The sequence below is a fragment of the Prionailurus bengalensis genome, chromosome C2 (assembly GCF_016509475.1).
Source record: "Prionailurus bengalensis isolate Pbe53 chromosome C2, Fcat_Pben_1.1_paternal_pri, whole genome shotgun sequence".
Classification (NCBI taxonomy): Eukaryota; Metazoa; Chordata; class Mammalia; order Carnivora; family Felidae; genus Prionailurus; species Prionailurus bengalensis.
The window spans coordinates 42722098-42736586 of NC_057350.1; the positions used below are offsets into that span (position 1 = coordinate 42722098).

Sequence of the window (14489 nt, forward strand, 5' to 3'; positions counted from 1 at the left end):
ATAGAGTTTACTTAAAAAAATGTGGTACATGTTGTGTACTAGACATCATAAAATTTAGTGCTTTTTCCCCCTAAAGCTAAAATACACAGGTCAGGAATATAGGTAGAAAGGGAAGAAGTAGTTGTCATGATATGATGCTTACTGACTGTCATGGATTGAAAGGTGCCCCCTATAAAGATGGTAATGACCTAATCCTCCACTACTTACAAATATGACCTTATTTGGAAAAAGCAGTTTTGCAGATGATCAAGTTAAGACAAGGTCATAAGAGTCAACTCTAATCCAATATGATTGATGTTTTATCAAAAGGGGGAATTTGCAATGGAACCACTCATGCAGAGGAAAAATGATGTGAAGACATAGGGAAAATGCCAGTGATAAACCAAGAGATGTCTGAGGCTACCAGAAGCTAGGAGAGAGGCACGAAACAGATTCTCCCTCACAGCTCCCAGAAGGACTCAATCCTGCTGACACCTTAATCTCAGACCTCTAGTTTCCAGAACTGTGAGACAATAAATTCTGTTGTTTAAGCCACCCAGTTTGTGGTACTTTGTTACAGCAGCCTAAGAAATTAATTCAATGACCCATTCCCAGTGTTTTTGCTTTCTTCCCTTGTTCATCTCAAAATTGGTAAACCAAGAAGAAATGCATTCACCATGGGACTTAATATATTTCCACTGAATTAGAAGCTGAGACTGTTATGTAGCCATTTCAAGTTCCTTATTCCTGTTGAAAAAAAAAATTAAAAAGATTGTGCTGGTATGACAATAATCGAGGCAAAATAGTGATGTTGCCACATATAAATCAAGGCTAGAAGGAGTGCTGCTCCCTCAAGATGACTATTATGCACAATAGAAATTGTCAAAGAGACGGATACAACCGACCACAGCTAGAACAAGGCTCAGATTCTTCCTGAATAAGGGTGTGGTTCATCTCAGAGAGCAGACAAAAAAATCAAACATAAGGGAACTACCTGAAAGCAAGAGACAAGTCGAATTGGGCAGTGAAGGAGGAGGTCATAAATACCAGGTCCAGCTCAAAAGAAAGAAAGACAGTTCACCCTAAATTCAGTACTTGTATTCCCTCGCTGTCTTTTGATTATTATTGTTATATTATTATTGTTGTTGTTATTATTATTATAGTATTGGTACACTACAATGTATCATTTTATCCACAAGGCATAGCACATTGACATGAGAGGAGGCAGGCACATCATTCAATGATCCCCTAAACTAGGAAATGGTAGCCTTGAGCCTTCCTCTTTGGATGTGGTGACTGGAATCTTCTAAGAAGGAGGTCCTTTCTGCTGTACCTTAGTTATTTGCATTATATGAAAAATATCTGCATTATACTTGAAATATTTCCAAATGGCGTTTATGGAAAGAAAGGCATATGTGAATGTTGTACAACCAATTAGAATGTGTAGACTTCTCTTGTTTCTGCTTCCTTTGCAGGACGCATCCCTTCGCTGGAGCTGTCGGGGCACTTCACCTGATTCTAGTGACCTGTCAGTCACAGGACTCTCCAAAACAATCAAGCTCTCTCTCCTAGGAATTTTCATCATAAGCGGGGACACCCAGGACTAGAAGGCAGTTAGAACCCAGTCATCTGATGGCAGCTCCTAACAGTGAGTGCATGAGTTCCCACTGTATAGATCACAGAAATGCCCAAGTTCCTGGCTTCTGTAGGCCGAGTTATTCACCATGCCATTCAGTAGTCTTCCAATAAATTCACTCAGCTTGCTCTTTCTTCCTTTCTTTCTTTCTTTCTTTCTTTCTTTCTTTCTTTCTCTTTCTTTCATTCCTTTTTTGTTCTTCCATTCTTTCTCTTTCGTTTTCTTTTCTTTCTTTCTTTCTTTCTTTCTTTCTTTCTTTCTTTCTTTCTGCATTAGTTAGCAAGAGTTCATTACTGTTGCTTGTACCTAAAGAATATGGATATCTGTGTTATCAAGCTTCTCATTTTTTTCTCATAATATGTCGAAAATTTAAATATAGATCATTTAGGTGTGAAGAGGATATTGAACGTGGTGGACAGAAAAGGTCTATTATGAAGCAGTACTTATGTAACCTGGCATAGAATTGATGATAAGAGAATGTGGCAAAGGGTATTGTGGTTGTTGTAGCAGAAATTGTCTCTAACTCATCCCAACCTTAAAAAAGTTTCTCCATCAGTGCAACATTTTGAACTCTGAAATAAAGGGAATATAAGAGAATACAGGTAAACAGTGAATGGAATAGTTAGGGAGAGAAGAGAGTGAAAAAAGAGAAGAAAAATATGAGTCAGTAATGTTAAGAGTACACTCACTATATCCACCTACAAGAGGAACTCTGGATAGGGCCAAACTAGTCAGAGAAGATCTCTTTTCTCCTATTTCTCTTCACCACAATTCTCAGTGGCAAATGATGAAATATGTAGACAGTAAATATTTTAAATGTCTCTCCTTTTCCGTCTCTCTCATATTTATTCTAAATATAAGAGATATTAAAAATCTTTCGTATAGGGGCGCCTGGGTGGCGCAGTCGGTTAAGCGTCCGACTTCAGCCAGGTTACGATCTCGCGGTCCGTGAGTTCGAGCCCCGCGTCAGGCTCTGGGCTGATGGCTCAGAGCCTGGAGCCTGTTTCTGATTCTGTGTCTCCCTCTCTCTCTGCCCCTCCCCCGTTCATGCTCTGTCTCTCTCTGTCCCAAAAATAAACATTGAAAAAAAAATTATAAAAAAAAAAAAATCTTTCGTATATACAAATGTCTGCAAATTCAGTTAACATCTCTGACCAATTCTTGTTGAAAGGAAGATGTTGAACTGGACAATTTCTAACAACTCTCAAAACTAAAACCGTGATTTGTAAACCTTTTTCTTGAAATAGCAACTATATCTCTATGGACTAACCAATGAATTATAAATCAAATATTTAGAGTTCTAATTCTATCTCAAGTTTAAAATCTTAGGGAGCAAAAACATTCCAGCTGTATCTTGGTTTCCTCATCAGTTAACCAGAGATGATTTTTAATCCAATGAAACTACTCATATTTATTAAAAATAAAGGCAATATAGGGCCAACTATTCTTTATGTGATGTATTCGTACAATTAATTTCTCTATTCTATCAGGGATTGTATATAACAAGTGCATCTCTTCATATATATGGTTTGATTACCTGTGTGTAATACATACAGACATTCACATCATTTTTAACTCTGTCTAGATTCAATGAAAATGTAACAATCTCTACAGAAAGAAAGGGTTTGTGATGACAAGGAGTGAATGTTGGAAGATAGTTTTGCCTCTTTCTGGTTACCAGGCAAATATTTGATTGTTCTAATGAACCATATAAATCATAAATTCATACATGTGGTCGACATATAGGCTTAATGACAGTGGTTTGAATAGAAATGCTGCTATTGTAGCTCTTTAATATAAAATCAACAGATGATGTTTTAACCTGTAAACTAGAATTTTAAAATACCTCATTCATCCTGATCAGTAACTGATACAAACTAGTGGAATGTTAGTAAATTCCTACTGAATTCTCCTAAAATTACCATCCTTGAAAAGTTTCCACAGGAGCTTGAAGCAGCCTAAACGTTTTTGCAATTCAAAGTTTATCTCTCCCATGCCATTTCCTGAGAATAAAATGTAGCACAAGTAAGCATTTTTAATCAGGGAGCATGCTTAAACTTTAGAAAACAAATTAACAGGCAATCAAAATGTACTAAATGCCTCAATATTCCTTATATACTTTACAGAGAAAACTCAATATCCTGCCTTGAATCCACCCGTGGGAACATAAAGAACTGGAAATACAAAAATAAAGCACAAAGAATTCATGCCATGACCTCAGATCAGTGACAGTGTCAAAAATAGTACAAAATGATCCGAGAAACACAACATTTAACAGTCCTTTTGATTTCAAGGTTAGAAAATGACATCTGCCTACTGCCATGCAAACCAGCAGTGATCCTAAAACAATTGTTTTGTCAATGTTGAGATAAGCAAACCAAGCTCAAAGTCCAGAAATTGCAAAAGGGAGGTAAATTGCAACAAGGGGTGCTGCCTGGGGACAGCCACTTGTACAACGGGTATAAAATATAGTAGGTTGCCCTTTCCCCCCTATTGTTATACTGGAAGGTGCTCATCCCTGTCTTCTGACTGGGAACTTCAGCTGTTGAGGGCCAGTGGGTAGGTGTTGTAATTCCTTCACTGATATTTAGTGTCACCCGGGTTCTTGAATCTGTCCTGTAGGCAGCGCTTGACTCCCAGAGCAGGGCAATATCGCCCCTGCCCCACCATTACACTGCCCGCTAGATCCCCGGCTGCCTCCATCAGCCCGGAGATTGTCGGGACTTACTGGAAACTTTCTAGCAGGCTGCAGCCCCAGACGAGAAAATCCTATCGACAGGGCTCCCGGTTCAGAGGGCGCTGCTGGGGAGAGAAGACAGGACGCTATTGCTTACTCACAGTTTGCCTCGGAGACGGGGAGCACTAGCACGAGGCACGCCAGCAGCGCCCCACAGCGCCCACCCAGGACCCTCATCGCGGAGCGGGCGGAGGCGCGGGCGGGGACCCGGACCGTGGCGCGGCGCGGCGGGGACCTGCGAGCCGGGGCGCCGCTCTCCGAGGACTGCGGCGCGGCGGCGCCTGCGAGCGAGCGCTCCGGTGGAACAGCGGGAGCCGGGGGCGGGGGGACCGCCCGCTCCCAGCCCCCCGCCCGAGAGGGGAAGTGATAACGAGGACTTTTCCAGGAAGCTTTTCGACGCTGGGGGGCAGGGCTCCGGGAGAGTGTTGGAGGCCTAGTAAACACGGTGGAGACACCTTCCTCGCCCGCTCCCGAGCTCCTGCATTTCGTTCCCAGTCTCCGCAATGTGAACTTGCCCGAGAAGGGAATTTAAACGCAGTGGAAACCTCTAGCGAGCTAGGGTGAGAGGCTCAGGGGCCGGGGAACATTGAGGACTCAGAGGACAGGGTATCCGAGCTAAGATGGAAAAATCATGCCGAGACACTCTGATGTTGGGGATGAAGACATTCGTCAAGCCTAGAAGCGAGTAACTCCAGGAAGGCGACAGAGAAGAGAGAGAATGGAAACAAATGGGATAGTTTTGATCATCTACATTTTTATTTTGTTTTTGCATTTATGGTGTAAAAAAAAAACTATAGCAAAAATATGTTTTGAGAAGGAAATGAGAAATATATCAATTCCATCACCTTCAGACAGCTCGTTTTGTTTTTTGTTTTTTGTTTTTTGTTTTTTGTTTTTTGTTTTTTGCAATATAACCCCTATTTGTTGTGCTTAGACATAACGCATTTGAAATGTTATGTAATGTTTAAGGGGGCATCTGGAGCTAAAACGCCTGATTCAAATCTCGATACTTCTATCACTAGTTCTGTAACTTAAAGCAAATTGCTTAACCTCTATAAGCCCCAGTTGTATCATCTGTAAAAGGGGATAATAATGGGTTTTCATAATGTTAATGTAAGGATATTTTAAAGTGTATTTATTTATTTATTTATTTTGAGAGAGAGAGAGGGAGCGCAAGCGCCAAGAGTGGCCTAGGAGAGAGGGAGAATCCCAAGTAGGCTCCTCACCACCAGCGCTGAGCCCCACGCCCCATCCTGGGCTCCCCACTCCTGGGCTCCAACCCACCCTGAAATCAAGATTTGGACCCTCAAGCAACTCAGCCAACCAGGCACCCCTGAAATCACTATCATGAGATACTGTACTCCCATATTCATTACAGCATTTCTCAGAATAGCCAGGATTTGGAAACCACAACCTAAGTTTAATCAATGGATGAATGGATAAAGAAAACATATGACATAGAGATAGAGATAGATAGATAATAGATATGTCACATTTATACATGGCTTTTGGGAAATTATGCTAAGTGAAATAAGCCAGACAGAGAAAGACAACTACTGTACTGAATCACTTATATGTAGAATCTTTAAAAAAAAAAATTAAAAAAGAGAAAATTCATAGAAATAAAGGAGCTGAGGAGTAAGGAAATGGAGGAACACTGATAAAGGGTATATAAACTTTCAATTATAAGATGAATATGTTCTGAGAATTCAATGTGCAACATGGTGACTGTAGTTAATTATACTATATTATATACTAAAATTTGCTATGAGAGTAGTTCTTAAATGTGTTCTCAAAAAAAAAAAGTTAACAATGTAAGGTGATGGATGTGTTAACTGTAGGAATCATTTTACCATGTATACATATATTAAATCATCCTATTGTACACTTCAAATATGTTACAATTTTGTCAATTATCCCTCAATAAAGCTGGAAAAAGAAATCAAGTAACATTTAGGCTGCTAAATAATCTCTGGGAGAAGAAATAAGAGTCTTAGCTAGAATCATGACAGCAAGATGGTTTTCCTTATTAAGAATACACTAGAGTACACTATGGTGAAATAGTCATGAAAATACAGTGGCTTAAGGTAAGTGATTAAGTGTTTACTTCTTGCTTATGGAAAGTTCACTGCAGGACTTTCTAGACAGACATCTTCCATGTGTTGGCTCAGCATTCCACGCTGTTTGGGTTTCATAATACTTCAAAGTTAACAACATAGTCTTCCACAATTACCATTTCGCTCACATTTCACTGGACAAAGCAAGTTGCATGACTTCTAAAGGGTAGGAATAACTATCGTATATGCTTGTAAAAGGAAAAGGAAAAGAAAACTGGAAATAGTATGCAGTGCGTATGTCTACTAAACCACTTACGGTATTGAAAAATGAGTACTCAATTTAGTTGACTAACTGACCATCTATATGTGACACCAGAAATATTTGGTAATGTATCATTCTCAGGGAAGACAAGAAGTAGAGCTGAGGTTGAGTATATTTGGGGGGGGGGAGGGGAAGAGTGTTGAGTACAGTTCCAGAAATGCTGAAGAAACACCTGCATGGTAAGTCCCTTCAGGTACAGAAGTAAGTAAATGGATTCTTCAAGAGAACATGTTTTTCTTTATTTTTTACTTGTTTACTGAGAGAGAGAAAGAGGGAGAGAGAGAGAGAGAGAGAGAGAGAGAGAGAAAGAACAGGGGAGGGGCAGAGAGAGAGAATCCCAAGCAGGCTTCTCACTGTCAGCATAGAGCCGGATGTGGGGCTAGATCTCAGGAACCATGAGATCATGACCTAAGCTGAGATCAAGAGTTGGACACTTAACCGACTAAGCTACCCAGGCACCCTTAAGAGAACATGTTTTTGAAAAGGAAAGTAGAAGGGAACGCCTGGGTGGCTCAGTTGGTTGAGCGTCAGACTTTGGCTCAGGTCATGATCTCACTGTTTGTGAGTTTGAGCCCCACATTGGGCTCTGTGCTGACAGTTCAGAGCCTGGAGCCTGCTTCAGATTCTGTGTCTCCCTCTCTCTGCTCCTCCCCCACTCACTCTCTGTCTCTCAAAGATAAATAAATGTTAAAAAATTAAAAAAGGAAAAAAGGAAAGTAGAAGGATAGGGTCAGATCCTGGAGAATACATATTGGAAGCTGAAGGAAGAGTGACCAGTGAGATCAGAAGAGAACCAGAATAGTATGTAATTTTGAAAAGCCAAAGGAGGAAAGAGTTTTAAAAGAGTTAACTGTATTAAATGTATTAAGTAATAAAAAAGAAAATGAGAACTGACTTGGTAATTAGGAAGATAGAGGTTACATTTAAAAATGTGTTTTGCATAGTTTGATGAAGCAGAAGCCCAATCACAGTACATTGATAAAAAGAGGGAACAGAAAAAAAAAATAGTGCTTTAGGCTTTTAGTGGTAAACTACCAGTTTAAAAAGTTAGGCTGTGAAAGTAGAGTCATCAGAAGAGAACTAACCTGGCTCATAGCTAAAGGGAAATTGTGGATCTTTCCTGCCCTGCCTTCTTACCCCTTCTCCACCTGGAAATTATAGCCAAAGGTCTAGGAAAATAAAATGGGGAGGGATGTATTTCACATGTTGGATCAAGAATAAATAATCAGGGGCACCTGGGTGGCTCAGTTGGTTAAGCGTTGGACTTTGGCTCAGGTCATGATCTCATAGCTCGTGAGTTTGAGCCCCATGTCAGGCTCTGTGCTGACAGCTCAGAGCTTGGAGCCTGCTTTGGATTCTGTCTCCCCCACCCCTGCCCCTCCCTCACTCATGCTCTGTCTCTCACTGTGTCTCAAAAGTAATAAATGAAATGTTAAAAAAAAAATAATCAAAGGAACAGGATTTCAGAAAAGTTGAGAAGTGATGTTTGTCAAAGTTGCAGGAAAGTGGTTAACCTTGGACAAGATAAGGTAGATACCTTCAGATATTAGAAAATGAAAGGAAACAGATAACAGTGAGAAAAGAAAATTCATGAAAGTATAATCTAACTTTCCCATTAGCACTGTAGAATAGAAGTATTATTGTTTCTGGATAGGACAGTCCAGGCAGAGGAAGCATCTGGCATGAAGGGCAGGTTCACTTAGGAAAACCAGTAGAGGTCATGCAGCCTGCAGTGACTGGAAACAAAACTGAAGTTATCAAGTTAGGACAATAAAAATACTAAACAAGGTCCTACCAATTTGGAGAAAGAGGTGGGAGGTCATGTGCCATAAATGTTTATTAGGCAAGCAACACCAACTTCAAAATCTGCTGTTATTTGTTAGAAACTGCACTTAAGCTTTATTTCTCTCATTTCATCATCTTAGCATCCCCACAGTGTAGGTATTTTCATTGACATTGGCAGATGGGGTGCTTGGGTTCAGAGATAGCAAGCTGTAAGAGATGTATATGAGTTTGAATTAGGGTTACATGAATGAGTGAAGAACAGAGAACAAGTTTAAAGCTAAATCTATTGTAGTCCCAAACCATTATTTTTCCCCTGGATACGCTGGACATTACAGGGCCCTCTCTCCTCTTACCAAGATTTGAAAAAATTTATTTAAGTAGAAACGGAATAGACACACAGGTTCCTACAGACCATGCATGCATTTTTTTCTCTACAGGAATGTACTTGTCATTTCTTTTTCAATTTTTTAAACGTTTATTTATTTTTGAGACAGAGAGAGACAGAGCATGAACGGGGGAGGGTCAGAGAGAGAGGGAGACACAGAATCTGAAACAGGCTCCAGGCTCTGAGCTGTCAGCACAGAGCCCGACAGGGGACTCGAACTCATGGACCGCGAGATCATGACATGAGCCGAAGTTGGACGCTTAACCGACTGAGCCACCCAGGCGCCCCTTGTCATTTCTTTTTCAAAAAAGTATGAAAACAAATGCAGACATTACATATCTTTGTAAATAAAATAAGACATAGTACAAAAACAGCATATCATCATCTCCATCGTGCAGAAACCAAAGAGCTAGCAACCGAATACTTTCTAAAAATCCTAGAAAGTATATTGAAATGTTAATATTGGTTATCTTTGGGTGGTGAATGTGAGATCTTGTTTTCTGATCTTATGTTTTTTTCAGTGTTTTTCACATTTCCTACAATGAACATACTATTTCTTTTGAAATCATAACCCCCCACAATATCATTTTACATTTTCTGTAACAAACAGCAATAAACATTATAGAGATTAAAACGTCACTGTCATCTGAATTATTGGATAGTTAACAAATGAGTTTTCCCCTCGTCCTTAACTTATAATAACTGTCGCAGGGCATTGTTTCTGCAGTTGTGCAGTCAGAGTCTACCGGAGTCCCAAAGGATCCCAGTCCTGCTTGACAAAACAAAACAAAACAAAACAAAACAAAACACGCACAAGACCTAAGTAAGCTCTCTGTATCTCAGTTGGGGTTAGAGACACACGAGGAACAACACCCTCGGCTGGCAACACACTTTGTGTGGGTATACAGAGAGGACTTGCCCAGGATCTGTCGGGGATTTTTCAACTCATCTGTGGACGCTCCGGTTGCCTAGTTACGAGCGCCACCTCCCCGCCCCCCGCCGTCCCGGGGGAAGGGGAGCCCGACACTCAGCCACTCAGCGGCCCGCACCACGGGCCGACGAATGCTGATTGGAGGAGCGAAAGGCGGTGCTTGGGGAGGGCCTTCCGCGCCTGGGAGAAACGTCAGCGCGTCGACGCGGGGTTTTCACTGGCGGGGCTCCGCTAACACTACTCGGGTCTGGGTGTCTGCGCCTTTGGCCGCGCTGTGCCTGGGCGAGGAGGCCGTTGTTCGCTCGCCGGCCGGCGCGGTTACCGGGACTTGGCGCTGGGACTGACCACCTCGACCCCCTTCCAGACTTCTCCGCCTTCGACGTGCCTCGGAACGGCTGCGGCCGCCGGGACTCGGCCCGGGGCAACTAGGGGCCCTTTCTCGCTCGGGGCTCGGATGGGAGGCGTTGGGAGGAGCGGCCTGGGATGTTCAGTCTGATGGCCAATTGCTGCAGCTGGTTCAAGCGGTGGCGGGAGCCCGTCAGGTAAGCTGCACCCGGCTGGCCGGTGCCGTCCTAGGGGATTTGGACAGTTGCCCCCTGAGGGGCCTGTTGGGGCGCCACCTTTCCTCCGGGAAGAGTCGCTCCCAGGCCGCGGGGGATGGTTTTGGTCCCAGTTTGAATCGTCTCCGAGGGAGAGAGCAGGCGTAGCTTTTTTGCCTAGTTACATTTCAGATTTCTCAGAATGCGTACTCTTATTATTTAAACGGGTTCGAATTTCTTAAGAAGTTGTGTCTTTTGCGTATGGAGTTGGAAACTACCCGTTTTGTGTTTTTCCTGACTTTTGTAATGGGATTTTTTTTTTTTTAAACAGAGAAGCATGGGATACAGTTTTCATAACATCCACACATTATTTTCCAACACACACACACACACACACACACACACACACACTCACTGACTGTTTTAAGGACTTAGGTTTGAAATCTGGCTCCACTGCTTAAGAATTACATGAGTTAACCACTTTGGCCCCTCCTTTGTCATCGATTAAATGGGGGTGATAATCTCTGTGCCTTAAGAGTGTTGTATTAAGTGAGAATAGCTGATGGAAAGTGTCTTCCTAACTGTAGTGTAGCTTCAATTTACATGTAACATCTAGTTAAGCCTTTAGTTGAAAAAGTCCACTTCTTAACCTTTCATTTTGGAATGCTAGACGTATTAATATTTAGCACCTGCTACTTGATATTCATTCATTTGTTGAGAAAATACCATGTGCCAGGTACCGTGCTAGGAAAGAGTCCTTGAAAATGACACTTTTTTAGGCTTACCCTATAAAGAAACCTTAAATTTGTTACTCCTTATAAATAATGTTGACTTTGGAATTAGACCAAGAGTAAATTATAACAAAGTTTTGATTTTCTTGTGATTTCCCATTTTCTAGTGAGCTTCAGTTATTCAGCATTTTGTCAGAGATCACAGAGAAGACTTTTGGGATACAAGAATAAACCTAAACTTTTACCCCAAAATTTTTTGTTACATTTTATTGTCAAAAATACAAAGTCTCCCTTTTGTCTTCATAGCATTGATCTGTTTTCTTTAGTGTGCCAAACATGCACAAGCCTCTCTTACCTAAAAAAAACCAACCCAAACCAAATGTTTCCTATTGCTGCTGTAACAAATTACTATTAACTTAGTGACTTAAAACACAAATTTATTATCCTGCATTAGACTTCTGAGGTCAGAAGTCTAAAATGGGTCAGCAGGGTTGAATGCCTTCTGGAGGCTCTATGAGAGGATCTGTTTTTCTTTGCCTTTTCCAGAGGGGTGGGAAGGGGGGGGGGGGTGTTGGGAAGAGGTTGCCTGCTGTCCTTGGTTTGTGGCCCCCTTCCTCCATCTTCAAAGCCAGTTGCATAACATCTCTTTTGTCTGATCTTTTACCAGGACATTTAAGAGTCCCTTTTATAAGGACTCTTGTATTGAATTGGGCCATCCCAAAATAAGCTTCCATAAGAGATCCTTCACTTAATTGTGTCTGCAAAATCGGTTTGCCATGCAGGGTGACATATTCACAGGTTCCATCGATTAGGATGTGGACGTTGTGGGGAAGCCATTATTCTGTGCCCACCATGATAAACAACCCTCTGTCCCTGCAGCTATGTTTGCTCTTTCCCTTCACTCCAGATGGAAGAGTTGGCTATGGATTCCTGTCTCTGACACTTTAACTCCTTTCCTCTCATGCATTCCTTAACTTCCTACATTAGGAGACTTCTGCCCAGAAGTTGTTCCTGCTACACCAGATGCTGCCTGGTTATTAAATCCAATGGATTCTTTTCAATCTCTTGGCATCATTTGACACGTAAGACCATTCTCTTCTTGAAATTCTCTGATTTTATTTTTTCTGAATTAAAAAATTTTTACCTTTCTATCTGTTGTCTTTTCTGTCTCTTTTTGGCATTTAGCCTTTCTTCATCTCACTCTCAAGTCTTCCCCAGGATTCTGTGTTCAGCTCTCTCTTTTTTCCGTATATTCTCCTTTCCTGGGCAATTTCACCACACAGAGACTTCAGCGGCTACTTAAACATTGACCTCAAGTTCATATTTCCAGCAAAGACTCCTCTACTGCTTGAAGACTTATTTATCCTGTTCCACAAGAATCCTCAATCCCTGCGTATCCAAAATTGAACTTTATGTCCTCTCTCATTTCTATGCTGAATTGCTTCTGCTTTCCTTTTACCCAAATCTAGCCAAGAGTGATTCTAGATACCTCTTTGTGCTTTGTTCTCTCAAATCATCAAGTCCTTTGGTTTCTACCTGTTTAATACCACTTACATGTCTTACACTCTTTTAGCCTTTCCATACCCACTGCTCTGTTGTAGCTAAACTTTCCATTATTTCTCCCCCAGATGTCTTTGACAGTCTTTCCACTGTTCCCTTCTGGTTGATTCTCTACACTGTTGCCAGTGGTCTTTTTCCTTTTTCCTCCTGTTGTGCCAGTTTTGGGGTACTTAAGTTCTCTAGCCCTCCATACCTCACCAAATGCCCTTCTTTTTTTTGGCTGTTCCTAATCATTCCTCACTTGTCAGTTGGGCAATTCTTTCAGGAAACTGTCTTTGCATTCCAGCTAGATTCTTTACCCTTTCATTGTGTTTGCTTTGCACCTTGTATTTGTCTCTACTTATCCATGTTTTGTAATGAAATGTTTATTCAGCTCTTCTCACTGGTCCTCTAGGATGGCTTGATGGCATGGATGGCTAAGCAAAAAAGTGGCAGATATTAGTTACCCTCAATCTCATACCCAAAGATTCCCATTTTGGTGTAGAATCTCTTACATATCTGTAAAGTTTCTTTTTATTGAAGTGTAATTGACATACAATATCTTATTAGCTTTAGGTGTATATCATAGTTACTCAATATTTTTATACAGTATCAAATGATCCCCATGGTAAGTGTAATTATGATTTGACATTATACAAAGTTATTATAGTATTATTGACTGTATTCCTGATGCTGTATATAACATCCCCATGAATTATTTATTTTATAACTGGAAGTTTGTATCTCTTAATCCCCTTCACCTATTTCACCTGCACACCATCTCTCCCCACTCTGGTAACCAAGTTTGTTTCTTGTCTCTGTCTCTGTTTTGTTTGTGTGTTTATTTGTTTTTTAGACTCCACATATAAATGAAATCATATGATAGTTGTCTTTGTCTGATTTGTTTCACCTAGCGTGATACCCTCTAGGTCGATCCTTGTTGTTGTAAATGACAGTATTTCATTCTTTTTCTTGACCAAGTAACATTCCATTGCATATCTATATAGTTCCTCTTCTAAATCTGTCCATCAATGGACACTTGGGTTGGTTACGTATCTTGTGTATTGTAAATAATGCTGCAGTGAACATGGGGGTGCATATATCTCTTCAAATTGGTATTTTTGTTTTTTTGGATAGATACCCAGAAGTGGAATTGCTGGATCATATGGTAGTTCTATTTTTAATTTTTTGAGGAGCTTCCGTACTATATGTTTTCCATAATGGGTGTGGTTGCACCAATTTACATTTCCACTAATAGTGTATGAGATTTCCCTTTTCACCACATCTCCACCAACACTTGTTATTTTTCGTCTTTTTGATAATAGCCAGTCTGACCAGTATGAGGTAATATCTTATTATAATTTTGATTTACATTTCCCTCATGATTAGTGATGTTAAGCATCACTATGTGCCTGTTGTCTGCTGTAGTTTTCTTTGGAAAGATATTTGTTCACGTCCTCTGCCTGTTTTTTAATCAGGTTGCTTTTTTTTTTTTCTTTTTTTGAGTTGTGTTCTGTATATTCTCCTAAGTTTTATACATTTGGATATTAATCCTTTATTGGATGTATGATTTGCAAATATATTCTCTCATTCTTTGCCTTTTTGTTTTGTTGATAGTTTCCATATGTGTGAATTTTTAAACAATAGATAATAGAGTTGCTGTTTCACAGCTTTTTATTTATTTTTGCTCTAATCATAATTAACGTCTTTTTGCAACATTACACGTTTCTCATCTTTTTAAGCAGAATAGTGTGTTCTATACATTCACCAAAGAATGTTTAATCATTCCTGTTATTAGGTATTTAGGATATTTAAAATATTTTACTATTGTGAGCAGTGCTTGGGTGG

General features: G+C 40.5%; 2 protein-coding genes across 6 annotated transcripts in view; one reads left to right on the forward strand and one right to left on the reverse strand.

The window, feature by feature from the left end:
* Window positions 1–4741, reverse strand: part of PROS1 (protein S) — a 76794-nt gene extending 72053 nt beyond the window's left edge. The window contains exon 1 of the mRNA XM_043593905.1: window positions 4454–4741. Coding sequence (XP_043449840.1) covers window positions 4454–4529 — 76 coding nt within the window. The 5' untranslated portion in view covers window positions 4530–4741. The remainder of the gene's footprint in view (window positions 1–4453) is intronic.
* A 5293-nt stretch (window positions 4742–10034) lies between these two features.
* The window catches only part of ARL13B (ADP ribosylation factor like GTPase 13B), a 69985-nt gene continuing 65530 nt past the window's right edge, over window positions 10035–14489 (forward strand). For 4 of the 5 annotated variants that reach the window (XM_043593906.1, XM_043593909.1, XM_043593910.1 and 1 more), the window contains exon 1: window positions 10057–10374. In XM_043593906.1, the coding sequence (XP_043449841.1) occupies window positions 10316–10374 (59 nt within the window). In that variant the 5' untranslated portion in view covers window positions 10057–10315. Of the gene's footprint in view, window positions 10375–14489 lie in introns of all 5 variants that reach the window. The other variant, XM_043593907.1, reaches the window with a different exon arrangement.